Source organism: Sapajus apella, unplaced genomic scaffold, assembly GCF_009761245.1.
Source record: "Sapajus apella isolate SASKATOON/1434 unplaced genomic scaffold, GSC_monkey_1.0 scaffold2, whole genome shotgun sequence".
NCBI classification, from domain to species: domain Eukaryota; kingdom Metazoa; phylum Chordata; class Mammalia; order Primates; family Cebidae; genus Sapajus; species Sapajus apella.
In genome coordinates this window covers 1,761,151-1,788,587 of record NW_022436942.1, presented here as the reverse complement: position 1 = coordinate 1,788,587, position 27,437 = coordinate 1,761,151, and the positions used below count along the sequence as shown (strand labels likewise).

Sequence of the window (27,437 nt, the reverse complement as noted above, 5' to 3'; positions counted from 1 at the left end):
ACATGATGAAACCCTGTCTCTACTAAAAATACAAAAATTAACTGGGTGTAGTGGTGCGTGGCTGTAATTCCAGCTACTAGGGAGGCTGAGGCAGGAGAACCGCTTGAACTCAGGAGATGGAGATTGCAGTGAGCTGAGATCATGCCACTGCACTCCAGCCTGGCAACGCAGCAAGACTCTGTCTCAAAAAAAAAAAAGAAAAGAAAATTCTGAATTGTCCAATATGGTAGTCACTAGGCATGTGTGGCTGTAAACTCAGTTCCTTAGTTTCACTGGCCACGTTTCAAGTGCTCAGTAGAAACGTGTGACTAGTAGCTCCTGTATGGAACAGTGTAGAGAACATTTTCATCAACACAGAAAGTTCTATTGGAGAGTTCTGGTCTAGATCATCTTTGGAGGTGGGAGGTGGGAAAAATGTTTTTTATCAGTAGCTGGGAGGACATGGAGGCTCTGAGTCCTGGCTTTACTTCTTATATCTGACTAAGTAAATCACATCATCTCTGAGAGGCTCCATTATTACAAGCATAAAATGGGGATAATATTCTCTGTATCATGTTGTTGTGAGAACTGAATGAGAAAATATATGAAAGGCATTTTGTAATCTGTTAGGGGCTGCACAGACATAAGCCATTGTTAGGATTCTAATTGTTACGTAAAATGTGAGAGAATGTATGGAGGCAGAATTTGGGTAGGTGCCTGAATTGACAGAATATATTTTCTTTGAAATCACTCTTGGGGAAGCCATTGAGATAGATGTCAGAGCATTGTCAAAATAAGGAAATTTTATTCCTTTTATGGTATTCTATTTTTTGGACCAGAAAAACAGTAAACAAGTCAGATTTCAGTGTCTGTTCGCCTTTCAGAGCTTGGAATTCCCTTTGTAAAGCTTAACACCTTCAGGAAATGGACAAAACTGTCCAGATAGGGGCTGCAATAAAATTGGTAGGCCATAGTGATCTTGCTGAGGGAGATCAAAGGTTTATTCTTTGTCACATTCAAAGTTAAAAAGAATGGTGCCATCACCATCAAAGGTTCTAGTTCTGTCCTGATGCTTCTCTTTCACAGGGGCCCCCTTTATGCCACACAGGTCAAGAACAAAGCTCAATTCTGCCACAGAATGATCGAGCCCTTGTGTGTCCAAATAGTTTTAACATCTCTGATTCCCAGGGCCTCCCTCCTCCCGGTTCTTCCTCCTGGTTGCTAGTCCCTGTTATAAATCACCCTTGCAGAAAAATGCCTCCTCTTCCCGTGAGAGCCAGGCCAACCTCTAGTTCTAGGCCAATCTACAGCTATCACTCACTGGAATATCCAGAAGAGAAGGTTTCTTCCTGTTTGGCCTGGACACACCCTACTGATTTCTGCCTATAACTAGGAGTTACGTTCTGCATCTGTCCTTTCCCTACAGCTTTTCATATGAGCTTCCCAGAGCCTATCTCACACATCTCCACCTTCTTTCCTCTTTCCTTTCTGTGTTATTTTTCATGCTACTTAAGTACTCCAGCAATTCAGTCCTCTGCTATCCAGAGAACACTCGCCTATCAGACTGGAATAAAGGTTCCTGTTCTTACATACAGCTGATGCCGGTGTATATTAGTTAAACCTTTTAGAAAGCAATTTGGAGATATTTGTCTAAATCCTTAAAAATGTGGGCAAACCCTTTTGACCCAGCAATTCCACCTCTAAGGAAGTATCTTAGGTAATTAGACATGCACTGAAAATTACTAAACAAAGATATTCATTACTGCATTACTTATACTACTGAGCAATTAGAAATAACCTAGTTTCAACAATGGAAAAATAATAAAACAAATACCAAATTTAGAAGCAGCAATAAAATGTACTAAAATATTAACAGTGCTTAAGTCTGGATATCCCTGGGGTTATCTCTGGTTACCTCTGAAGTACCAATGATTTTACTTTCTTCTTTTGCCTTTACTTTTTACAATATGCGTATTATTATATAATCAGAAAGAGGTTATAAAAATGAAAGTTCCCATTCTTCCAAGCTGGTTATTGTATATTCCTCCATTGTATTCTCCTTTGAGCATTCAAAATGCACGTTTAGCAGCTTAGACACTTCTCTAGAGGTGTGTCCTTGGAGATTACCACACAGGACTTTCTCATATATACTTGAGAAGAGAAACCTAAGAGCTTGCTTTGGGGTCCCTTACAATGAACAGCCAGTTTGGAAGGGTATAAATTAAAGCCAAATGCCCTGAGGAAGATGTCAGCTGGTGTCAGCCAAGAGGATGTGGTTGCCAATCCTGACATAAAATCCCTGTTGTGGTTATTGTCCTTGCAGTGCCAGGGAAATGGCTCTCATGCCCACAAATCTAAATCACGAGGTGTCTCTGCAGGTGAAGATGGACTGCCAGGAACAACTGTTGACTGAGAGGAACAGTGGCTTTTTCCAAAAGCTCAATGTGACTAAAAGCGCAATGCAGGAGTAAGTCAGAACTGAGCTTGCAGAAGCAGTTTCTAGGGTCCCAACTGTAGACATTCTTGAACCAGTGGTATGCAAATGATGATATTTCCAGGTTCAGGGTCTAGGTTGGCAGTCTTTCCTATAATTTATTGAATTTTTATCTCAGGAATATTTACCGTAGTAGGCCTTTTGAGAAGCTAAAGAGGCCCACAGTCATAAACTGGCCAGATACCCATTTGAAAGGGTCTAGTTTTCTAGACGTTAATCTCAATCTGGGAATATATGTTCATTGTTTTGTGGCTTCACTCTCTTTACCTGCTAAAGATCTAAGCCATTTAAAATACTTCCTGGCATTGAGGGAATACAAACAGTGGTAGAAACACATATATACATTTGCTAGTACATGTTAAAAATGCATACGAATTTAGCTATGATTAACAACCTTTTTAACTAGAAAAACATTTTTAAGGGAAACAATTTTCCAAGAACCCCTCATATGGCAAGAAAGCTATTATGATATCAAAGACGTTCTTAAATGCATTTATAATTTATTGAAGGTAGTAGCATATGCATTTGAAAACTTTGGGCAGTTTTTCATATAAGTTTTTTTTTTTTAATGTAGGCAGTATTTATTCAGACTATAGAAATCTTTATAGATTCTAGGATCCCCTTCTAAGCAGGATGGATGTGAAGTGACTCAACTCTCTCTCGACCCTGACAACACCTCCACCCTCAGGGTTCAAGTCCCATAGACTGGGAACTATTTTTATAGACATGTATCACACATTTACTGTGACCCTTTCAAAAGCATATGAGAGAGAACATATAGGCTCTTCAGCAAAATATTAATAACAACAGTCTGGTAGGGAATGGACAAAGGCTATCAACACCCTTATTTTAGAAAATGAAATAAAAATGAGTTTTATACATATAGGTAAAGACACTCAACCTCATACATAAAATGAGACTAACACCAAAATGAGATACGAGTTTCAACATACCAAAGTAGCAAGTATCAAAAATTTCAGTAGCACACGGTTTTAGACAGGAGTGGGAAACCGGCACTCTTACCATTTTTGCTGAGAGTGTACATTGATTCAACCTCTTTAAAGCACACTTTGGTTAAAATCTGTCAAAATTTAGAATACACATATCTATTTATCTAGAAGTTCTACTTGTAGGGTTATTCAATAGATACACTGCACACATACACAACAACAACATATAGATGTGTAAGGATATTCATTCCAGCATGGTTTGTGATAGCAAATGATTGGAAAAATTCTACATACCTGTTAATAAAAAAACTGATTGGAAAATTATCATACAGCCCCACAATGGAATACCATGTAGCCATTTTAAAAACAAAGCAGCTCTGTGTGTACTAATATGAAATCGACTCCAAAATAGGTTAAAGAAATTCAAAGTATTTTTATGCACAGAATAGACTATATAAATATCACCCCCAAACATATTTTAAAGGGTCTATTCTGTATTATACAGAGAGACAGATATAGATATAGATACATGTATACGTAAACATCTCTGCTTATTTGTGCATAGAATCTCTGTTGAAAATAAAGAAGAAGCTAGTAAACATTGTGGGGAAGACAGCTGGGGGTGGAGATCAAGAGAGCATTGTAGACCTACTCTTCACTGCCCATGACTAAACCATACAACGTTTTTAAACTCCACTTTTTAAAAAACAGGGTATTAATTTACTTATTTGTTGATTTTGCACACTCATTTATGCATACATATGTGCAGAGCTGCAGTTACTTTGGAATTTAGAATCTCACTGATAAATGCTTTATGGATTCAGCCAATTATTACTTATCCAGCCCTTCTTTTTCTACTTTGTGAGTTATATTATGTGAGGTGTTGTTCACACAGAAAGAGCTCAGTACAAGGATAGCAGGTGCTCCTTGGGGCTGGGAAAGTTCTCAGTGTTTTCCCTTTGGAAAGGAGTAGGGCAGGCCCAAGCTCTGACCCAAGGGCATAATAACAGCCTCTGTTTGGATTGTGTGGCTTGCAGTTTGCTAAAGGAAATTATCGAAATGGACCACATCTTAGATCAGATGATGAGGACGACATTACCTCCGAAAACCCTCAAACTGACTTTCTTCACAAGGTAGACACTGAAAATGGGTAAGAGAGACACTTAAATGACACAGTAGGTTGAAGAGAAGAACTTCACACCATGTATCTCAAAGTGGTAAGAAACTGTTTGAGAGTTTCCTCCTAATTGGTGCAGAACTTCAGAGCTTGGAACTAAGAGGGAGGCAGGGGATGACATTGTTTCTACTGGATGCTGCTGTTACCACATGAGGCCCTTACTAGCCTTCCCATGAAAAAAAAGTGAATTTTATGTTATTTTTATCCTTGGGAATTTATGAAATAGCTGTGACATTTCTCACCTTTGAGCAAATCACCATATGACCATACATAAAAATCACCCCCTGCTCACAGACTGTCTTCCAATAGAATTCAGCTATTTCCAAATCCTTCTTTAAGCTTCTGGGCCTCCAGGCCTTCAGTGGCTTGTGTCTACATAACTCTGGTCTCTTGTCTTCATTCTCACACCTTCACATCCTCACATCCTTCATCTCTTCTCTGTGTCTGTGTCTTCTCCTCTTCTGTCTCTCATTAGGATGTTTGTCATTGGATTTAGGAACCCATTCAAGTAATTCAAGATGATCTTATCTCAAGATTCTTAATTACATCTGCAAAGACTCTTTGTCCAAATAAAATAATATGCATGGGGTTCTAGTTCTGTATTAGGACATGGACATTCCTGTTTGGGGCCACCACTTAACTTTCTATACTCTATGACCTTGGGCAAGCCACTAAACACAAATGGCCACACAAGAATGAAAATAAATAATGCACATGAAAGTAATTTGTAAAGAGTTACATGAATGTTAGTTATTTGTATTGACTTGGCCAGTAGTTTACACAGACATTTAAAAAAGAGACTGATCTATCCTCCCTCCTCCAAACTTTTCTCCTTCCAGTTTAAAAATAGTTCTGAGTTTAACCATTGTGGAAGACTGTGTGGCGCTTCCTCAAGGACCTAGAAATAGAAATTCCATTTGACCCAGCAATCCCATTACTGCATATATACCCAAAGGAATATAAATCATTCTGTTATAAGGACACATGCACACGTATGTTCATAGTGGCACTGTTTACAATAGCAAAGACCTGGAACCAGTGCAAATGCCCATTTACAATAGAATGGACAAGGAAAAAATATACACCATGGAATACTATGCAGCCATAAAAAATGATGAGTTTGTGTCCTTTGTAGGGACATGGATGAATCTGGAAACCATAATTCTCAGTAAACTGACACAAGAACAGGAAATCAAATACTGCATGTTCTCACTCAGGCGGGTGTTGAACAATGAGAATATATGGACACAGGGAGGGGAGCATCACACACTGGGGTATGTTGCGGGGGGAAAGGGAGGGTCAGCAGGGGGGTGGGAAGGCTGGGGAGGGATAACATGGGGAGAAATACCAGATGTAGGTGACAGGGGGATGGAGACAGCAAACCACATTGCCATGTGTGTACCTATGCAACCATCGTGCATGATCTGCACATGTACCCCAGAACCTAAAGTACAATTAAGAAAAATAGTTCTGCTGAAACACAGGAAATTCAGATCAAACTTATTCAAAGGACAGAAGAAATATTTTATAAATAGTTACTAAAGAAGTGTTCAAGGATAAATTATTGTCCATTTTTGCATGCAGAGACTTGAAATGCAAGAACATGCCTTAGATGTTTTTCCAGAATAATGGAAAGAATACCGAAACAAAAAAGTAAATTTTATTGATCAAACTAATAGAGTAGGCTTTTCCCCCAGAATCTTTCATATGAAACAATTTAAATAAAGGGACAACTTAGAATTATGCAGTGGTTAACCATATTCCCACACCTGTGATTAAAAAATCTTTCACATTTGTCACATTGCCTTTATATATATAAATAGATGAAACTTTCTGAACCATTTAAAAGTAGGTCAAAGACAGCATGACACCTCACTCCTGTTTACTTCAAAAAACATCTCTGAAAATAAAACTTTTTGCTACAAAATACGGTTATTACATCTGGAAAAATTAGCGCTAATGTACTAATCTCAATTCTCTCAACATTCTAATTTCTTTAATTGTCCCCAAATGTCCTCTACAGCCATATTTTTTAAACCAGCATCCTAAAAGATCTATGCAACATGTTTGATTTTCCTATCTCTTTAGACTCTGTTAATATAGAATAATCCCACCACCTTTGCTTTTTTGTGACATTGATTGTTTTTTGAATAGACCAGAACAGTCATCTAATTTGAGTGGAATGTTGGAGTCCATGGTCAGATGGAATTCAATTACTCATCAGGACTGAAAAGAGCTCTGCATGTGGACACTGATTCTCTTTATGCCCTTGCCCCAGCCTTCCTCTATAGACAGAGCAGAAGGGCATGTCTGCTTAGCTTACAGATGTATCAGAAGGCTCCAGTCTCAGAGAGGACTGTATGCTTGACCCCAGAGAAAGGGGGTTGGGTAGGGTTGAAAGAACCACCACATCTCGTAGCAACCTTTTGTTCTGCTTTCCTTCCGTCATCATTTTTACCAGGATATGTTGGAGCTGGAGGCTGAGCATGACCAGGACCTGAGGGAACAGGATGAGCAAGGAACAGATATTGATGAGGGCTCTCAATCGTCTACATCTCTGCAGTTTTCAAAGAAGAACATCCTTGAGTTGTAAGCCTTGACACATGCAAGAGAGAGCATTTAATAATGTGTGGAGGGGGAAATGGAATTTAAGCAGAGAACTTAGGGAAAGTCTGGAAGATTTAAAATTCATACATGTCTTGAACCATGAAGCACTCCTGTGCATAGGTAACTACCTACATGATCTAGCAATAATGTGGAGTAAGGACATTTTAGGGATATAGACAGAGCACAGGAAAAAAAGAAAGAGCAAACTCTTCTTTGGAGCCTGAAATTAATGTATATTTCAACCTTCTCAGATAATTTTCTAGATAGGAAAACTATAATTATCATTAAGAGTATGTTGTAAAGCCCTTGGGTCTTTTCCCTTTTGTATACCTCTCCTCCCCCACCATGTTGTAAACACTATCTTAATATCGGTATTTAATATTCATTCCACACAAGGAACTTAAAAATATATCTTTTTTTATTAAACATAAAATATGCTTTGTTTCATCAAGTCTTTTAAATATCTGTTAAAGTGGATATCAAATAAATGCCCAAACTTCTTTTCTTGAGGCTTGTATATCCACCTGGCCAAGGATGACTAAACAGATCAACTCGCCATTCAAAGGAAGAATGTTTCAGGCTATGTGTGTTGTTTCCCATTTTCTGCTTTGAAACTGATCATCATAATATTTCTGCAGGTGTCTAGAGGACATGCTCCTCAAGCTAAACTGCTGGAACCAAAGATAGGTCTCCAAGTGAAAGAACTTGGAGCTGATTACATAAATGGAATGGAGAAAATTGACAATATTGTTAAAAAAATATATGAAATAGAAAACAGTGAAGAGGTAATTGTAGGGTATCGGGGGTTGGTCATAAAATAGCAGAGAGTTTCATAGCTTTAAAAACTTAAGATACTCTGGGCTTAAGATGATAAAGTATTTAGGACAAGAAGTCTTATGATTAGAAGCCAATGTCAAAATCTCAAAAATTAAATCCAAGTTACCTGTATCTTTGTTCTTTCTTCTCTAGAAGATCTCTCTCCTACATTGTTTCTTTGAGTCTGTGTTACTAGAGTCAAAGGAAGGCCTTTAGGTCTCCAGTCATCCTTAAGGGGTTATTCAATATTGGCTAAGCCAGCCAGCATGTCATAGAAAAAAAATGGAAAGTATATTTGCTAGTGTGTCTCTGAATTTAAATGAAAAAATTTAAGATTTTTAAAAAAAGGATGAAATAAATTGTTATTTACCTAGACACTAGTATAAAGAGAATGAGCTTTGGAGTCAAAGGGACCCAGGTTTGATTCCTGATACTGACATTTTTGGGATAAATTAACCAACCTTTTGAAAGCCTCAGCTTTCTTCTTCTGTGAAAGGGAACTAATAACAGCTACTTCATTGATTTATTGTGGGGAGTCAGTAAAATTCTGTATGTAAAGAACTTAACACAAGGCTTGGTGTATAACTATTAATGAATGGAAGCTATTCTTAGACATAAATATCCCTGGCCTTCTGAACTTTCCTACCACATTCAAACTTTCCTACAGCACAACTACTCTTCTAGCTGTTTCCTCACCTTTCAGTTAAACCTCTCTTTACAGAGGCCTTCTTTTGACCATCATATCCAAAATGGGCTTTTTCTTTTAAAACCTTCCAAAGCATTTATAATATTCTTTAAAAAAATTCTGTGGTTTTATTGATTCAACACCATAAATTACATTTTAAAAAATAAGGTATAATTTATATACAGTAAAGTTATATTTTTTAGCATACAGGTCTGCAAGTTTTGAAAAATGCATACAGTTGTGCCATCACCACAGTGAAAATACAGAACACTTTTTTCACTGCAAATCCCTCATGCTCTACTATAGTTAACCACACTCCCCAGGCCAAGCTGCTAGCAACTGCTGATCTGTTCTCTATCCCTATTGTTTTGCCTTTTCCAAAAGGTCACATAAATGGAGTCATACAGCATGTAGTCTTTGAGTCTACTTTCTTTCTCTTGGTATAATACATTTGAGTGTTATCCATGCTGTTGCATGTATCAGTAGTTTGATTCTTTTTACTGATAGATAGTGTTCCATTATATAAATATACCACATTTTATCCATTCACCAATGGAAGAACATGTAGGATTTTGGGCAGTTATAAATAAAGATTCCATAAACATTCATGTATAGGATTTTGTGTGAACATACATTTTAATTTTTCTTGGGTAAACAATCAGGAATGGGAATGCTGGGTTGTATCATAAGTGTACTATTTGTATTTTTAAGAAACCACTGAATGATTTTAAAATGGCTTTCAAACAGTGTATGAGAGTTCCAGTTGCTCAGCATCCTCACTAGCACTTGATATTATCAGCTTCTTTTTTTACTGCAACCATTTAAATGCATTTCAATTTGCATTTAGCTGATAACTAGTGATATTGAACATCTTTTTATGTGCTTATTTGCCATAGGTATATCTTCTTGGATGAAATTCTGTTTATCTTTTGCCCATTTTGAAAATTGGGTTGTTGGGTTACTTGTTATTTATAGGTTGGTGTATTCTTGCTTTTCTAGTTCCTTGAGGTGCATAGTTGGATTGTTTATTTGAAATCTTTCTACTTTTTTGATGTAGATGTTTATTGCTGTAAGCTTCCCTCTCAGTCTGGCTTTTGCTGTCTCTGATAAGTTTTGGAAGGTGTGTGTTTTCATTTGTATCAAGCAATTTTAATTTCCTCCCTTATTTCTTCCTTGACCGAATGGTCATTCAGGAGCATGTTGTTTAATTTTCATACATTTCTATAGTTTCCAAAGTTCCTCTTGATATTGGTTTCTAGTTTTATTCCAGAGTGGTCTGAGAAGATACTTAATATGATTTTGATGTTTTAAAATTTGTTGGGACTTGTATTGTGGCCTAACATATGGTCGATCACAGAGAATGTTCTATGTGCCGATGAGAAGAATGTATATTCTGCAGCCATTGCAGTAAATGTTCTGTAAATATCTGTTAGATCCATTTAGTCCAAAGTGCAGTTTAAATCCAATTGTTTGTTAATTTTTGCCTAGATGATATGTCCAATGCTGTGAGTCTGACATTAAAGGCCCCAACTGTTATTGTATTGAAATCTGTTTCTCCCTTTAGATCTAGTAATGTTTGCTTTATATATCTGGGTCCTCCAGTGTTGGATGCATATATATTGTATCCTCTTGTTAGATTGTTCCTTTTATCATTATATAATATCTTTTTTTGGTCTCTTTTTACAGTTTTTGACTTAAAGTCTGTTCTAAGCATAGCCACTCCTGCTTGCTTTATATGATACCCTTCTTTGTCTCTTTTTACAGTTTTTGACTTAAAGTCTGTTCTTAGCATAGCCACTCCTTGCTTTTGATTTTCACTTGCATGAAATATTTTTTCCATTTCTCCACTTTCAGTCTATATGTGTCTTTACAGTGAAGTGAGTTTCTTTTAGGCAGCATATAATTGGGTCATTTAAAAAAAATCCATTCAGCCACTCTGTATCTTTTAAATGGTGAATTTAATCCATTTATATTCAAAATTATTATTGATAAGTAAGGACTTATACCTGTCATTTTGTTAATTGTTTTCTGGTTGTTTTGTATATCCTTATTTCATTTTCTTATTGTTTATGATTGCAGTTTGATGGTTTTCTGTAGTGATAATCTTTGACTTTTTCCCTTTCTCATTTGTATATCTATTCTGTAAGTGAATTTTATACTTTTGTGAGTGTTCACGATTGTAGATTTTGTTCTTTCACTGCCAGACATAGGATTTCTTTAAGCATTTCTTGTGATGATGAATTATTTCAGTTTTTGCTGGTCTGGAAACAACTTTACTTCTCTTTCATTTTTTGAAAGATAGCTTTGCTAGGTATAGTATTTTTGGCTATCAGTTTTTTTCCTCTCAGCACTTTGAATATGTCATCCCATTCTCTCCTTGCCTATAAGGTTTCTGCTGAGAAAACTATGTTAGTCTGATGAGTATTCCCTTATATGTGAATACTCCCTTATATGTAAAAACTTTTGCTGTTTTTAGAGTTCTCTCTTTTTGACTTTGACAGTTTGCCTATCATGAGCCTTGGAGAATACTTTTTTTGATATGAATCTATTTGGGGTTCTTTCGGTTTTCTGTATTTGAATGTCTTTATCTCTTGCAAGACTTTGGAAGTTTTAGCTATCATTTTGTTAAATTGTATTTTTTCATGACTGCCCACTTCTCCTTCTGGAACTTCTAATATCCAAATATTTGGTTTCCTTATGGTGTCCCATATGTCAGGTAGGGCTTTCTTTTTTCTTTTTTATTCTTTATTCTTTTTTTTTCTGACTGAGTTATTTCAAAACAACTGTCTTCAAAGTTTAGAAATGTTTTCTTCTCCTTGATCTAGTCTATTGTTGAAGCTCTTTATTGTATTTTTATTTCATTCATTGAATTATTCAGTCTCATAATTTCTGTTTGATTCAGATCATGAATTGTTTTCTTGACTTCTTTGTATTGCTTACCTGAGTTTTCTTACAGCTCACTGACTTTATTTAATATAAATATTTTGATTTCTTCTTCAGGCATTTCATAGACTTCCTTTTCATTTGGATGTTACTGGAAAATTATTTCACTTGTTTGGAGGTGCCATATTTCTTTGCTTTTTCATGTTTCTTTGGTTCTTACATTGATGTATATCTGGTGTAATAGTCACTTCTTCCAATTTATCATTGGCTTTCATAGGGAAAGATTAGTTTTTCCTAAAGCTGTATATATAGCATTAGTTGGATGGGGGACTTGGCTTTGATTATTGGTGGGTGGGCACCAATAATCTATCAATAATTCTATCATCTGATCATTTCTAATACTGCCTCTATTTTTTTAAGTTTTTTTTTCTTTTTTTGAGATAGAGTCTCACTCTGTCACCCAGGCTAGAGTGCAGTGGTGCAGTCTTGGCTCACTGCAACCTCTGCTTCCTGAGTTCAAGCATTTCTCCTTCCTTGGCCTCCCATGTAGCTGGTTTTACAGGTGCATATCACCACACTGGCTAATTTTTTTGTATTTTTAGTAGAGATGGGGTTTCACCATGTTGGCTAGGCTGGTCTCAAACTCTTGACCTCAGGCTATCCACCCGCCTCAGCCTCCCAAAGTATTGGGATTACAGGTGTCAGCCACTGCACCCAGCCTTTTTAAAGCTTCTTATAGATTTTAGCTTCCTGCTTCTTTGCATGTCTAGTAATTCTTTATTGAATGCCAGACATTGTAAATTGTACCTCATTTGGTTTTGAGTATTCTTGAGACATTTGTGTGTACACTTAAATTTTGAGCTTTATTCTGGAACACAGTTATTTAGAAGTAGTTTGACCCTTTTGAGGCTCGCTTTTCATTATTGTAAGGCAGGACCAAAGCAGCCTTTAGTCTAGGACCATTATGACTCTACTACTAAAACAATACCTTCTGAGTATTGTACCTGATGACTTGTGTATTACAAGAATTTTCCACTCTGGCAATTATTCTCAGCATTGCTTGATCTTTAGAGATTGTTCTCCCCACTTCAATCTGCTATGATTTCCCTCCCATTTCAAGGAGTTTAATCACACTTGTGTGCTAATCAATGTCTCAGCTGAAGGACCAAGTGGGACTTTCTCAAGTGGGAAGATCTCTGGAGCTTCTTCTCTGTGCAGCTGTCTCCTCTCTGGCACTCTGCTGGGCAAAACTAATCTCTGTGGTCTCCTTGAACTTCTAACTTCATCTTCTTAACTCATGGAGACCACCAGCCTTCTCCTGAATCCCCTTTCTCTGACTTGAAGTCCAAAATCTCTTTGCAGGAGTAATCCGAAGTAACTAAAGAGTCAATCTCACCTGTGAGGGGCCCGTATCCTGCGCTGTCTGTTGTTCAACATCTGAAAACCATTGTCTCATATATTCTTTACATTTTAAAATTGTTTAAAATAGGAGGCTAAATCCAATTCCTGTTACTCCATGTTGATTGAAAGCAGAAGTACCCAAAACATTAATAATATTCTCAATGGATTTTCTTGTCTGCCGGCAAATCCACATTACATTATTATCTCTAAAAGGAAAAAGACCTTGCTTATACTATTCTCTATTATAATCATCAGCATTCAGCACAATACCTGGCACTTAGTAAATACTGAACAAATATCTTCTGAATTAATGTTATAAAGCATTTGGGCCAGAGGGCTTTACAGTTTGCAGAGATCTGTAGACGAAAAGCTAGAAGGCGAATATGAGACTAGTCAGATTAGTCTTCTTTATTAACTCTCCTCCTATTTTCTTTTATAACTCTTTTTACCTATACTTCCATTTTTATTTTTAACTTTTTATTTTGAAATAATTATAGATTCATAGGAGGTTTCAAAAATACATATACAAGGAACTCTTATTTTCGGCATTCCTGAATAGTAACATCTTGCCCAACTTGAGTACACCATCAAAACCAAGATTTTGATATTGGTACAATCCAGAGAGCTTATTCAGACTTCACTGTTTATACATGCACTCATCCATGTGTGTATAGTTCAGTGCAATTTTATGAGCTGTGTAGTCTTTCATAATCGTGACAATCAGATCCTCAGCTGAATCATTGCATAAGACTCACTTGTGTTACCTCTTTATACAGATATTTCCTCCCACTCATCCCTAACCCCTGGCAACCACAAATCTGTTCCACATGTCTATAATTATGCTATTTCATGAATGCTACATAAGTGAAATCATGCAGTTTGTCCTTCTGAGATTGGCTTTTTTTTTTTCCCCTCAGCGTAATTTTTTTGAGGTTTATCCAAATTGTTGCATGTGTTGATCTTTCTCTCCTTTTCATTGCTGAGTAGTCTTCCACGATATGAATCTACACAGTGTGTTTAACCATTCATCCAATAAAGGACAAATGTGTAATTTCCAGTTTGGAGTTATTATGACTAAAGCTGCTTTAAACATGCATGTATTATGTGAAATAAGTCTTCATTTCTCTGGGATAATTACCCAAGGATGAAATTGCTGGGTCATATGATAAGTTAGTTTTAAGTTTTGAGAGGAACTGCCAAACGATTTTCCAGAGTGGCTGAAACCTTTGTATTTCCACTACCAATTTATGAATGATCTAGTTTTTCCACACTCTCACTAGCATTTGGTGTTATATCACTATTCTTTTCTTTTTTTCCATTGTGTTAAGTATATAGTGATATCTCATTGTAGTACCAAGTTGCATTTCTCTAATGGCTAATAGGCGTTGACTATCCTTTTGTGTGTTTATTTGCTATCTATATAGCCTCTTGGTGAAATGTCTATGCATGCCTTTTGCTCATTTTCTAATTGGACAGGTTTGTTTTTTTTTAATGTTAAGTTTTTTAGAGATTTTTATGTAGTGTAGATACAAGGTCTTTGCTAGATGTATGCTAAGCAAATATTTTTCCCTGTGTGTAATTTGTCTTTACACACAGAATCCATTTAACAGAATCTTTGGACAAACAAAAGGTTTTAATTCTGATGAGGTTTAATTAGCAATTTTCCCTCTTACAGATTATGCAATTGATGATAAGCCTAAAAACTCTTTTCCTAATCCTATGTCCCCCAAATTTTCTGTTTTTTTCTAGAAACTTTATAAACTTACATTTTAATCCTTTTAATTTTTAGCTCCTGTGTCCAGTTAGACTTCATATCTCTTTAATATTATGTAGATTACTTAGAGTGCTTTTAACTTTTTTGAATTTCACTTACCGTCCATTGCAATACAAGCACTACTCAAGCATCCTTTTATATGAGAATGGTGTTTCAGTTCTGAAAGATCAAAATTATCCCCTCTATTGAGTGATTTTTCTTAATCTGCAGGACTTAGTCCATTTCTTGTTCTATTTGCAGTTTATTAAATGACATGCTGACCCTAAAGGGCCAAATTGAAAAGCTGGAGGACAAGGACCTTGATCTTGATCAGCAGGCAAACACTGAGGTAAGCTAGAGATTTGGGTAAGACTGAGAGGCTGGGGATTTCTGTCACTTCCTCCCCTACCTCCCTACAGTCTTTTTCTTGTTGTCACCTATTGTTTATTGCCTATTAAACAATAGGCAATAACAAGAAATAAGACTTATAAGCAGGAATGCTCTCTGGTGGTTGCTTCTGAGCACCCTTTTCCTGAGTAACACAGTTTTCTCTAATGACACAAAAAGCCTAGACTTTTCTACTTTACCTAGAAACTCCGTTACCAAGAAACTCTATCTCGATGCCACCTTAAGATGAGTACCTTAATGGAGAACTGTTTTTCTTAATCTTTGTGTATCAATACCTAACAGTACAGAGAATATCCAGGAAATAAATATTTGTCTAGAATTGCATCCTTAGAGTGCAAGGGATCTACCTGTGTTTGTCTTGGATGCCCCATGAATAGTTCTTGTGTTGGTTTTCACAGTCTCCAAAGTTTTCCTGATGTTGTGTCTCCTCGCATTTCTTACAGACTCTTCTCAAGGAAAGGTTTAATTTTCAATTTTCCTTCTTTCTTTTTTTCTTCTTGAGACAGCTCACTCTGTTGCCCAGGCTAGAGTGCTATGTCACGATCTCTGCTCATTGCATTCTCCACCTTCTGGGTTCAAACAATTCTCATGCCTCTACCTCCTGAGCTGGGATTATGGGCATGCACCACCATGTGTGGCTAATTTTTTGTAATTTTAGTTGAGATGGGGTTTCGTCATGTTGTCCAGGCTGATCTCAAACTCCTGGCCTTAAGCAATCTGCCCACGTTGGCCTTCAAAGAGCTGGGATTACAGGCATGAGCCACCACATTCAGCCTAATGTTCCATTTTCTTAGTAGTAGAATATTACAGCTGAAAGGTAGAGATCAACTTGTGACACAGGTGAGATTTCAGAGTCCTGCCAGATAGTTTTTTTGCTTTGAAGAAATGTCCCTGAAAAAGAAAAAAGTCTGTTTCTAACAACCTCTTTTAACTGAAATTGCTAGCTTCAATTTTAACTCAAGCCCAAGAATTTAAATTGAGTGGGTTTTGGAAGCAGTGAAAGAGAAAAGTCTCTTTTATTGTAGGAAGGTATTATTTATTTGGACCTCTTACATATTAAAAGCATTTACAGATCAGTGCAGATCTATTGCCTGGGGGAAAAATTACATTTAACTGATATAGTCCAACATTTTGAGTCACAGTCTCATTTTGCATGAGCTGAAAGAGTTTTTTTCACTATCTTTGGGCTTTGGAAATTGCGAACTATAAAAAAGGGAAGAGGACAAAGGCCAAGAAATATCCTGCTTTAGAAAATTTCCTCCAAAAGCCAGCTGTTAGTATTACAAAAATGTAGATTTCAGTAGCAGGTGGGGGTAGGGAAGGAGGAGTATTGAAAGACTGAGGAGAAAGATAAAGAAACACACACATAAATGAAAGTGAGGTTTTTTTTTTAGAAGGTGGGGCTTGGGATAATATACAAGAGGAAGGCATCACACACATATATGGAAATTCTGTATGCTGGGTATACACAGTTTTGTATACACATTAAAAACAACAACAAAACAGGCACACGCTTGAAAACTAGAAACAATCCAAATATCTGCCAGCTGCCATGTGGATAAACTGCAGTGCATGTATGTGATGGAATACTACTCAGCAATAAAAAGGAGCAAACTTCTGATTGATCCAACAACATGAATGAATCTCACATGCATTACGCTAAGTGAAAGAAGCCAGATTCAGAAGACTACGTACATACTTTGTGCTTCTGTTTACATAACTCTGAAAAAGGCAAAACTGTAGGAACCGGAAGTAGATTAGCAGTTGGTTACCTGGGTTTAGTGAAGGAAGGGAGATGGGGATTGACAAAGGGGTATAAGGAAATTTAGGCACCGATGGAAATATTCTATATCTTCTTGTAGTGGTGATTACACAACAGTATGCATTTATCAAAATTCATAGAACTATATAATTTAAAAAGTGAGTTTTACTGTAAGTTATATCTAAATAAATGTGTCTTCAAAAAAATGGCACAAATTCTGTCTCAAGAAGTCTACAGTCTGATGGAAAAGGCTATATAAAAAGAAATGCAATAATATATATAAAGGTGAAGCTTTAAATTGTTGGCTGAGTGTGGTGATTAATACCTGTAATCCCAACACTTTCGGAGGCCAAGGGAGGAGGATCACTTGAGGCCAGGAGTTTGAGATCAGCCACAGCAACATAGCAAGACCCCTATCTCTACAGAAGGTTTAAAAATTAGCCATGCATGGTGGTACATGCCTGTACTCCCAGCTGCTTAGGAGGCTGAAGGGGGAGGATCACCTACTGGACTCAGGAGGTCAAGGCTTCAGTGAGCCACTGCATGTCAGTCTGGGCAACAGAGTGAGACCCTGCCTCAACAAACAAACCAACCAATAAAAAACAAAAACAACAAAATAAATAAATACAATTGTTACAGAAACAAAGTTAGTAGGAATGGCTGTAGGTTTACTCTGATGAAGGGGAAAGTGAAGATTGTTAGAAATAGATATAGGAACAGCAGATAAAATGGGAAAATTAAAGGAGAAATAAGTTAATAAAATTAAAATAGTATCACATGTATTGGCTCACGTATTTTCCATAAAGAAATGGAATAGCTAAGAAAGGCATGGAAGGGGAGGAGGAAAAATTGGTAAAATTATTTTTTAGAGCAAAACAGAAACAAAAGTATTTGAAAGAACTTCAAGCTACAGAGAGGACTTCGAGGTGGCCTTTGGATGTTATTTGGCCTAATATTGAGTCCCCAAGCCATGAAACTTTCTAAAATCTCCATGTGAATTTCTCGACTTTCATTCAGAGACTGACCTTGTCCCATTTATCTTTGAAAAGGGCTATATGAAGATGTTTACTCTGCAAATAACCTAGGATAGCAAATAAAAGGTGATTGTCACAGCACAGCTCCTCTCTAAATAATTAAACCACCGAATTCAGGGATTGGTAATGAATAAATGTGTTAAAAAAAAAAAACAGATATACTATGCATCCTCCAAGTACCTATAAACTACTTGGGGATAAATATTCTTGTTACTTATATCCAACTAGCATGATGCCTAGCTCAGTGGCCACTTACATGGGATGTGGTCAGTAATATTTTGTTTATGTAATTAACATTGGTTTTAGAGATTGGGTACCCAGGATAGTTACAAAAGGGAAAAAATCCAGCTTCTATTAAATCTCAAACTTTATTTTCTATCATAAATGGCCTTTCTCCTAAAAATCATTTGTTTTGCTTAAATTCCACATATCATTCATTAACGACTTTTTTTTCTTTGGAGACAGGGTCTCACTCTGACACTCAGGCTGGAGTACAGTGGCACCATCATGGCTAACTGAAGCTTTTACCTCCTGGGTTCAGGAGGTGATCCTCCCACCTCAGCCTCCTGAGTAGCTGAGACTACAGGCACACACCACCACACCCAGCTAATTTTTCTTTTTTTATTTTTCTTTTCTTTCTTTCTTTTCTTTTTATTTTTTTTTTTGTACATATGGGTTTTCGCCATGTCATCATGTCATCAGCTCAGGCTGGTCTTGAACACCCAGGCTCAAGCAATCCTCCCACCTTAGGTTTCCAAGTAGATAGGACTACAGATGTGTGCCACCCCGCCCAACAATTTTTAATTTTTTGTAGAGGTAGGGGGGTCTCACTATGTTGCCCAGTCTGGTCTTAAACTCCTGGATTCAAGCATTCTCCTGCCTTGGCTTCCCAAAGTGCTGGGATTACCAGCATGAGCCACCACACCTGGTTCCAACTTTTGTTTTATATTCCCTTTTTTAAATGGGAGATCATGAAAATGTAGAAAGCAATTAGAAGGATTGTATAACACATTTGACAAAGTAGTGACAAAATAGTTTTACAATTAAGGAAGAAAACAGTGCTTCAAAGAAATCTCAGATTTAGAGAATTTCAGGGAATGGAATCTAAAATTCAATGAAAGACATACTCAGAATTTTAGATCCAGAGGGGAACTTACTGTTGCTTAGCCTGTACCCTCATTTTCAGAAACAAAAAGTGTGACTCAAAGAGATGCAGTGATGAAGTGACTTGTCCATATTTCCAGATGCAAAGAACTGGTCTTGCACGTCCTTTCCCATTATAGATACACACACACACACACAAACACATGCACATGTATTTTTTCTTCTAAAAGAAGTAAGGCATGCTGATTATATGTATGTGTGTATGTATATATATATATTACATATAATTTTTAATATATATATATATATATATATAAAATTTTTTTTTTAGATAGAGAGTCTCACTCTGTTGCCCAGGCTGGAGATCAGTGGCACCATCTCAGCTCACTGCAGCCTCCACCTCCCAGGTTCAAGTGATTTTTGTGCCTCAGTCTCCCCAGTAGCTGGGACTACAGGGGCACACCACCACAGCTGGCTCACTTTTGTGTATTTTTTGTAGAGAAGGGGTTTTACCATCTTGGCCAGGGTGGTCTCGAACTCCTAACCTCAAGCAATCCATCCACCTTGGCCTCCCAAGTGCTGGGATGACAGGCGTGGGCCACCATGGCTGGCGGCATGTTTATTTTAACAAAACATTATGAAATGATTTTATATAAAAATGAAAACAAATCCTTGTCCCTTAAAGACAAACACAATGAACATGTTAGTATATTTATATTCTTCCAATTTTTTATACATGTATTTACACATTGTTGTTTTGATGGGATCATATTACACATATTGTTTTGCAACTGCTTCAGCACTTAGCATTTTTTCTTCAACAATTTTCTCTGCTAGTAGATGTCATTTTACTTTTTTTTCACTCCAGTATAATGCAAGGCTTGATATTTGAATTTATTAATTTTATATTATTGCATATTTGGGGCTTTATAAACAATGTTTACCAGTACAAACTATGCCTCAAAAATCCCTGCCTTTGATTGCTCTTGCAAGTACTTCTTTAAGCATCTATTTCTGAAGCTGGGCATGGTGGCTCATGTCTATAATCCTAGCACTTTGGGAGGCCAAGGCAGATTGCTTGAGCCCAGGAGTTCAAAACCAGCCTGGGCAACATGATGAAACCCTGTCTTTACTTTTCAAAAGAAGACATACATGTGGCCAAGAAACATGAAAAAAAGCTCAAGATCACTGATTATTAGAGAAATGCAAATCAAAACCGCAGTGAGATATCATCTCACACACTGGTCAAAATGACTATTATTAAAAAGTCCAAAAATAACAGATGTTGGCGAGGTTGTGGGGAAAAGGGAACACTTACACATTGTTGGTGGGAGTGATTAGTTCAACCATTGCGGAAAGCAGTGTGGTTATTCTTCAAAGAGCTAAAAGCAGAACTACCATTCAACCCAGCAATCCCATTATTGTGTATATACCCAGAGGAATGTAAATCATTCTACCATAAAGACACATGAACATGAATGTTCATTGCAGCACTATTCACAATAGCTAAGATATTGAATCAGCCTAAAATCCCATCCATGACAGATTGGATAAAGAAAATGTGATACGTATACACCATGGAATACTGTGCATCCATAAAAAAGAATGAGATCTTGTCTTTTGTGGGGACATGGATGGAGCCGGAGGTCATTATCCTCAGCAAACTAACTCAAGAACAGAAAATCAAATACCACATTTTCTCACTTATAAGTGGGAGCCAAATGATGAGAACTTATGAACACAAAGAAGGAAACAGACTCTGGGGTCTATTTGAGGGTAGAGGGTGGGAGAAGAGAGAGGAGCAGAAAGAATAACTGTTGGTTACTGGGCTTAATTCCTGGGTGATAAAATAATCTGTATAGCAAACCCCCATGACATAAATTTACCTATGTAACAAACCTTCACATGTACCCCTAAACCTAAAATAAAAAGCTAAAAAAAAAAGAACGAGACCCCATCACTACAAAAAATTTAAAAAAGTAGCTGGGCATGGTGGCACATGCTTGTAGTCGAGCTACTCAGGAGACTGAAGTGGAAGGATCACCACAGGCTGCAGTGAGCCATGATCACACCACTGCACTCCAGCCTGGATGACAGAGTGACACCTTGTTTCCAAAAACAAAAAAATCAATTTCTGTAAGTGTCATCTTTAGACTTCATTTTTCTTGAATCCCAGTACACTCTTTTTCCTGCTATAGCTCTGCTTTTCAGGGTATCCTGGATGTCTTTTAGTGTATGATTAATTTAAAACCTTTAAAGGCATTCTTTACTTGTGACACACGTGCAACTGGCATTCATGTCTTAGAAGGTGATGGTTTGCTTTTAGTCTGTGTCTTGTACTTACTGACAGAAACCAGCCAAAACCATCTGTTATCTCTACCTGGCAACCTGTAGGAGACATGAGAAGAGAAAAAGAACCAGATCTCTTTGTGGACAGCTCTTTTGCAAAGCTCTTGGGCCTGAATATTCAATCTGACATAATGAAGACTTACATTCACAAATTTAAAAATTTTAAATATTTAAAAGAAATATTTTCTCAGAAACATAACTATGTTTCTTCAATTTGTGTCCTGATAGAAGTTTTTTAAGGAGCAAGGAAGGAGTAATGAGTAGAGGGAAGCATGATTTCTTATTAACTGCTGTTGCGTAAATGCATACTTCTGAAGTATTGAAAATAATCTTGTTAATCCTATGGTTCTAGCACTTACAGTCTGCAATTTATAATTACACCATGAATTTGCTCTAAGAGGAAGAAGTTTACTGAGTAAAAGTAAATTTTGGTAAAGCACTTTATAAGGGTTGTCAGAATAAGTGAGATTTTATTGTACAAACCAGAAAAATATAAATTTCACTTTACTGAGAATTGTGGATGTCTTTTATGTGAATGCTTGTAATGAAACTTATAAATTAAAGAAAGTCATGGAAAGAATGGAGGTAAGATTTCAGTTACACAATTCCAATGATGATAAGATCAGATAATTTATATCTAAATACAGTGGTCATTCTTTGCCTAGAGTGATGATGCAACACATACTGGTCTCTTTCTTTTTTAAAATTTTTATTTATTTTTAAAATTAATATTATACTTTAAGTTCTGGGATACATGTGCAGAACATGCATGTTTGTTACATGGGTATACATGTACCATGGCAGTTTGCTGCACCCATCAACCCGTTATCTACATTAGGTATTTCTCCTAATACTACCCTGGCTCCCCAACCCCTGACAGGCCCGGATATGTGATGTTCACCTCCCTGTATCCATGTGTTCTCATTGTCCAACTCCCACTTAAGAGTGAGAACACGTGGTGTTTGGTTGTCTGTTCCTGTGTTAGTTTGCTGAGAATGATGGTTTCTAGTCTTATGGCCTTCTTCCTCCCCTCTGGCCTTCTGCTTGGGCCAACAGAACATGTGCAGTTCCAGTGTACTCCCAAGCTCTCATACCCCTGTGCTACCTCTACTTCTCATCCCACTATCTGATGGTTGCCCTTCATATCTACACATTACCCATTCTTCAAGGCTCAGCTCACAGGTCATCTCTTCATCGAGACATCTCCTAATTTCCATTACCTCAAAAAATTACTTCATCTTTGAACTCCTCCCACAAGATCTTAGACATTGAGGTAAATGTGATTGGGTAAATGAAACAACGAAATAATAAATGTATCATTTTTCATGTATATCTTCATTCAAGAATGTCAGCTGCTTTGAGGCTGACTCATCCCACCTATCTCGACTAGATGACCCCATCACCAAACCTCAGCCACTCTCTGATCCCACACCCTATTTGTTTTCTCTTTAGCATGTATCTTAACATGTAATATAGAATGTATGTATGTGTTTAGTGTTTATCACTTGCCCCGAGCCCCTGTAATAGATTGCATTCTTTGTCTATTTTGTTAACACTGTATCTTAGAAGCTGGTAGCAGGACTCACCCAATAAATATGCTTTGCATAGATGAATGAATTGAGTAGACGAATTCAGTACAAGGATATCTTTCTACATTAATAATCTAGTGGTTAAAGATTAACATGTGAGTTTTGTTTAGTTTCCTACTGTGGTGCTACCTTACACTGTGAATGCGTAAGTCTCCTTCCATTCAAGATGCACCTGCCAAAGATCTTTTCCTGGGACCTATGTGTGATTTCTAATGTGGGTCCCTGAGGTGATCCAGAAGAAAAGCACTCTGCATTATCTATAGAGAGACTTGGAGACATTTAGAATTTTTTAAGGTACTTAATTGTTCTTTTTTTATTTTTATTTTTTTCAGAAACTTTGCAAGAATGTGAAACTGCTGAATGCAAAGCTGAGGATGTATCAAATGGAGGCAGAGGACACTGACTTTCACAGTTCTGAAGAAACAGATATGGAGGAGATGGAGGCCCTGCTTCCTCAGGCCCCAGCATCCTTTTTAGTGCAGAACTCTCTTCTCCCCATTACAGTGTGGTAAGTCAGAGCAACGGGCCATGCAGGACTGGATGAAGGCCCCAAAATGTATGGATTCTGCTGAGACTGATTTTTTTTTCCAAGTGTTGATTAAAATGTTTTATTTTCTTTTGTAAATTATCTATGTTCTTTAAAAGTCTATATGTTATTGGAATCATAGTATTTTTCTTATTTAGATAAAGATCTATTACATTCAGTATATAGATATAGATTGCTTTCTTATTGCTTTAGATAAATCTAAGGATATATGACCAAAGATATATAACCAAAGACCTCCTGTGGGTGGCTATTAATGTCAATTATATTTTTAGTTAGTCTGTTCCTTTTTGCCTGAAGACTCTTTCAAACAATATTAAGTCAATACTTTAATTTTAAATTTTCTTCCGTGATGGCTACAAATTTGGAGAAGTTTTTCTACATATCTCTATAGATATATAGACAGAGATTTATGTATAGATAGATATAAATAGATTTATCTCTATATATCTATATATATCTCTGTCTCTAAAATCTATATTTAAAATCTTAAAAGATGATATCTACACAGGATGAGGCAACTGCCTCCACCAAAAGAACATAACCGATAAGAAATTTGAAAAGTTTTGTTTGCTGGACAGGATGCCTTCCCCTTGGACAGTATTGGAAACACATGACCAGAAAATGCTGGCTCTTTGGATCCTGTTCAGGAGATGCCACACCATCATTTACACTCTGAGCAGTAATTTCCTCTAAGGAAACATTTTTGTTTCTTTACCTCCAACCACCAACCCAAGTAGAATCTCAGCTCTGTCTTCTATCAAGTTCTTTGCCCATTTTCTTAAAAATTGGTTTTTTTTTTTTTTTTTGGCTGTTGAGTTGTAAAAGTTTATGTACACATCTTACACATAATCCTGTCAGAGAGCCCATAGCATGTTATTGAAATTAAATTTTTCACGTGTGTCTTCTCCTAGTATTCCAAAGGGTACATAAAAGCATGAATTTGTCTTCATAATTTTGGAACTTGACATATACTGAGTTGCTACCACAGGTTGACCATTATAGGAGAGAGCATATGCCGCCTCTTTGAATTTGCAGGATATGATGTGCTCAGGTTAAACCATGTAGGAGATTGGGGACCCAGTTTGGCATGCATATTGCTCACCTGCAAAATAAATTTCCAGCTTATCTAACAGTTTCACCTTCTATTGGGAATCTTCAGGCCTTTTATAAGTAATCTAAGAGGTTTGGTACTGAGGAGGAGTTTAAGAAATGAGCATATCAGTGTATCATTCTGTTCCAGAGTAAAACCTAGATATTATAAAAGCTTGGATGTTTATCTGTGATGTCTCCTGCCAAGAATTTAGTAAAATCTATGATGCTCTTGACATCTTTTTAATAGATAGAGGGAATCCTTCTATCAAGATAGGATGAATGATGTAAAGGAATTTGATGATAGATGATTTGTGCAAGTAGATGAGGGCAGAAAGTTTGTGTTCTCCCAGGATTTTCCATAGCATTAACTATGGTAAAATCAGATGGAGACTGGGTACAGTGGCTCACGCCTGTAATCCAAGCACTTTGGGAGGCTGAGGCAAGTGGATCACTTGAGCCCCAGGAGTTCCAGACCAGCCTGGGCAACATGATGAAACCTTGTATCTACCAAAAAAAAAAAAAATTAGTGACACATACCTGTAGTCCTAGCTACTTGGGAGACTGAGGTGGGAGGATCACCTGAGCCAGGGAAGTCAAGGCTGCAATGAGCCTTGAGATCATGCCACTGCACTCCAGCTTGGGCAGCAGAGTGAGACCTGGTTTCAAGAAAAAAAAAAAAAAATCAGATGGAGGTTATAACTATGATGCATCTGATCTGGCTGCTCTTGAACAAATACTATTTGAGGAAAAAGCAGATACGGTTATCTCTGGGTGGACAGTGGACAATCTCTGCACTTCCAGACAATATATTCTGCTGCTCAAATGATTGGTTGGTATGACCCTAAAGTAACTCAAGTCTCCCATGCTGGATTCAGTGTGATGCTAGGGGAAGACAAGAAGTTTAATATATATTCAGATGAAACAGTTCATCTCATAGGCCTGGAGTAAGGACAATAATGATCCATGGACAAATTGAAAGAAAAAGAAAAAGACAAGGTCTTAACTGCAGAGGAATTGAAGACTACTTAGACATCTGTTGCTTATGGCTGTATTAAATAAACTGAACTTTCCCATAACCGGTTGACTGACAACATCTTCTCATTTGACAAAATGCTAGATGACAGAGGAAATACAGTTGCTTACTTTTTGCATGGTTTCACTAGAACCAGGTCTACTGCAAACGTGGCCAATATTGATGAAGAGATGCTCCAAAACACTGCTTGACAGACCAAGATTATTTTGCACCATGAGAAGGAATGGAAACGAGGCCGGTGCATTTTATGATTCCCTGAGATACTGCAGAAGATTTTAGATGGCTTATTTCTGCACACTCTTGTGGTTCTATGTATTAGCGGGCAACTACTTTCACAGAGTTCTATTGTCACTGCTATTGTGTGGAGAAAGATCGACAAGACTGGAGAGGTATTGAAGGTGAACATGTGGTGTGCACGGCTGTGTGAAGCAGTAGAGGCTGTCATGGCCAAGGGGTTCTATATCCCTGGAATAAAACCTGTCCAAAGGATGTAATCCTGCTTAGGTTTGAACACTGTATGTTTTTACCAAAGTGGTCACTAGCATTGTTTGCCTTTTTTTTTTAACAACCATGATGCAAACACAAGAATATTAAGAACATTAAGAACATTTGTCAACTGTGGGAAAAAAAAAAAGAACTCTTACAACTCAACAACAAAAAGATAAACAACCCAGTTTGAAAAATAGGCAAATGACTTGGATACACATTTCTTCAAAGAAGACACACAAATGGTCAACCAACATGAGAAAAGATGTTCAGCATCATTGGTCATTTAAAAAATGTAAATCAAACCCACAATGAACCACAGTGAGATATCACTTAACATCCAGTAAGATGACTACAGTAAAAAAGACAGACAATATAGCATTGAAGAGGATGTGGAGAAATTGCAACCCTTGTATATCACTAGTGAGATTGTAAAATGGTACAACCACTTTTGAAAACAATTTGGCAGTTTCTAAAACAGTTAAATATAGAATTACCTCATGATTCAGCAATTATACTCTTAGATATATACTCAAAGGATATATGTCCACACAAAAGCCTGTATACAAATGTTCATGGCAGCATTATTCATAATAGCCAAAAAGTAGAAACAATCCAAATGTCCATTAACTGATGAATGGAAAAACAAAATATGGTGTAGCCACACAATGAAGTATTTAGCTGCAAAAAAGAATGAAGTACTGATACATCTACATGATCTTAGAAAACATTATGTCCGATAAAATCCACACACAAAGGAATATTGAAATGATTCCATTTATATGAATCTTCAAAGTAGGAAAATCCGAATAGATTGAAAGTAGATTCATGGTTGCCAGGCACAGAGTGGTGGGGAATAGGGAGATGGTGACTGCTTCAGTGAATGGGGTTTCTTTTTGGGGTGATGAAAATTTCCTGGAATTAGATCGTGGTGGTGATGATTGTACAGCCTTGTGAATAAACCAAAAGCCCCTGGATTGTACAATGTGTCAGGTGAATTTTATAGTATGTGACTAATAACTCAAAACCAACCAGCCAGGCAAACAAATAAGTAAATAGCTGAATGCCTTTCACTTATTGCTTTATTGTGTTACATGGGAGGATTATAATCAGGTTGAGTTGCTCATCTTTTTCTCACATGATTACCTTCTAATTAAGATTGCCTAGGCCGGGCGCAGTGGCTCAAGCCTGTAATCCCAGCACTTTGGGAGGCCGAGGCGGGTGGATCACGAGGTCAAGAGATCGAGACCATCCTGGTCAACATGGTGAAACCCCATCTCTGCTAAAA

The 27,437-nt window shown here is 37.1% G+C and overlaps 1 protein-coding gene across 1 annotated transcript in view; it reads left to right on the top strand.

The window, feature by feature from the left end:
- The first annotated feature begins 2,071 nt into the window (after window positions 1-2,071).
- SMCO2 (single-pass membrane protein with coiled-coil domains 2) overlaps window positions 2,072-27,437 on the top strand; it is a 27,672-nt gene continuing 2,306 nt past the window's right edge. Inside the window, 9 exon segments of the mRNA XM_032283939.1 lie at window positions 2,072-2,446; window positions 4,461-4,498; window positions 4,501-4,556; window positions 7,062-7,189; window positions 7,846-7,883; window positions 7,886-7,984; window positions 14,997-15,094; window positions 21,934-21,987; window positions 23,324-23,499. Coding sequence (XP_032139830.1) covers window positions 2,313-2,446; window positions 4,461-4,498; window positions 4,501-4,556; window positions 7,062-7,189; window positions 7,846-7,883; window positions 7,886-7,984; window positions 14,997-15,094; window positions 21,934-21,987; window positions 23,324-23,499 — 821 coding nt within the window. The 5' untranslated portion in view covers window positions 2,072-2,312.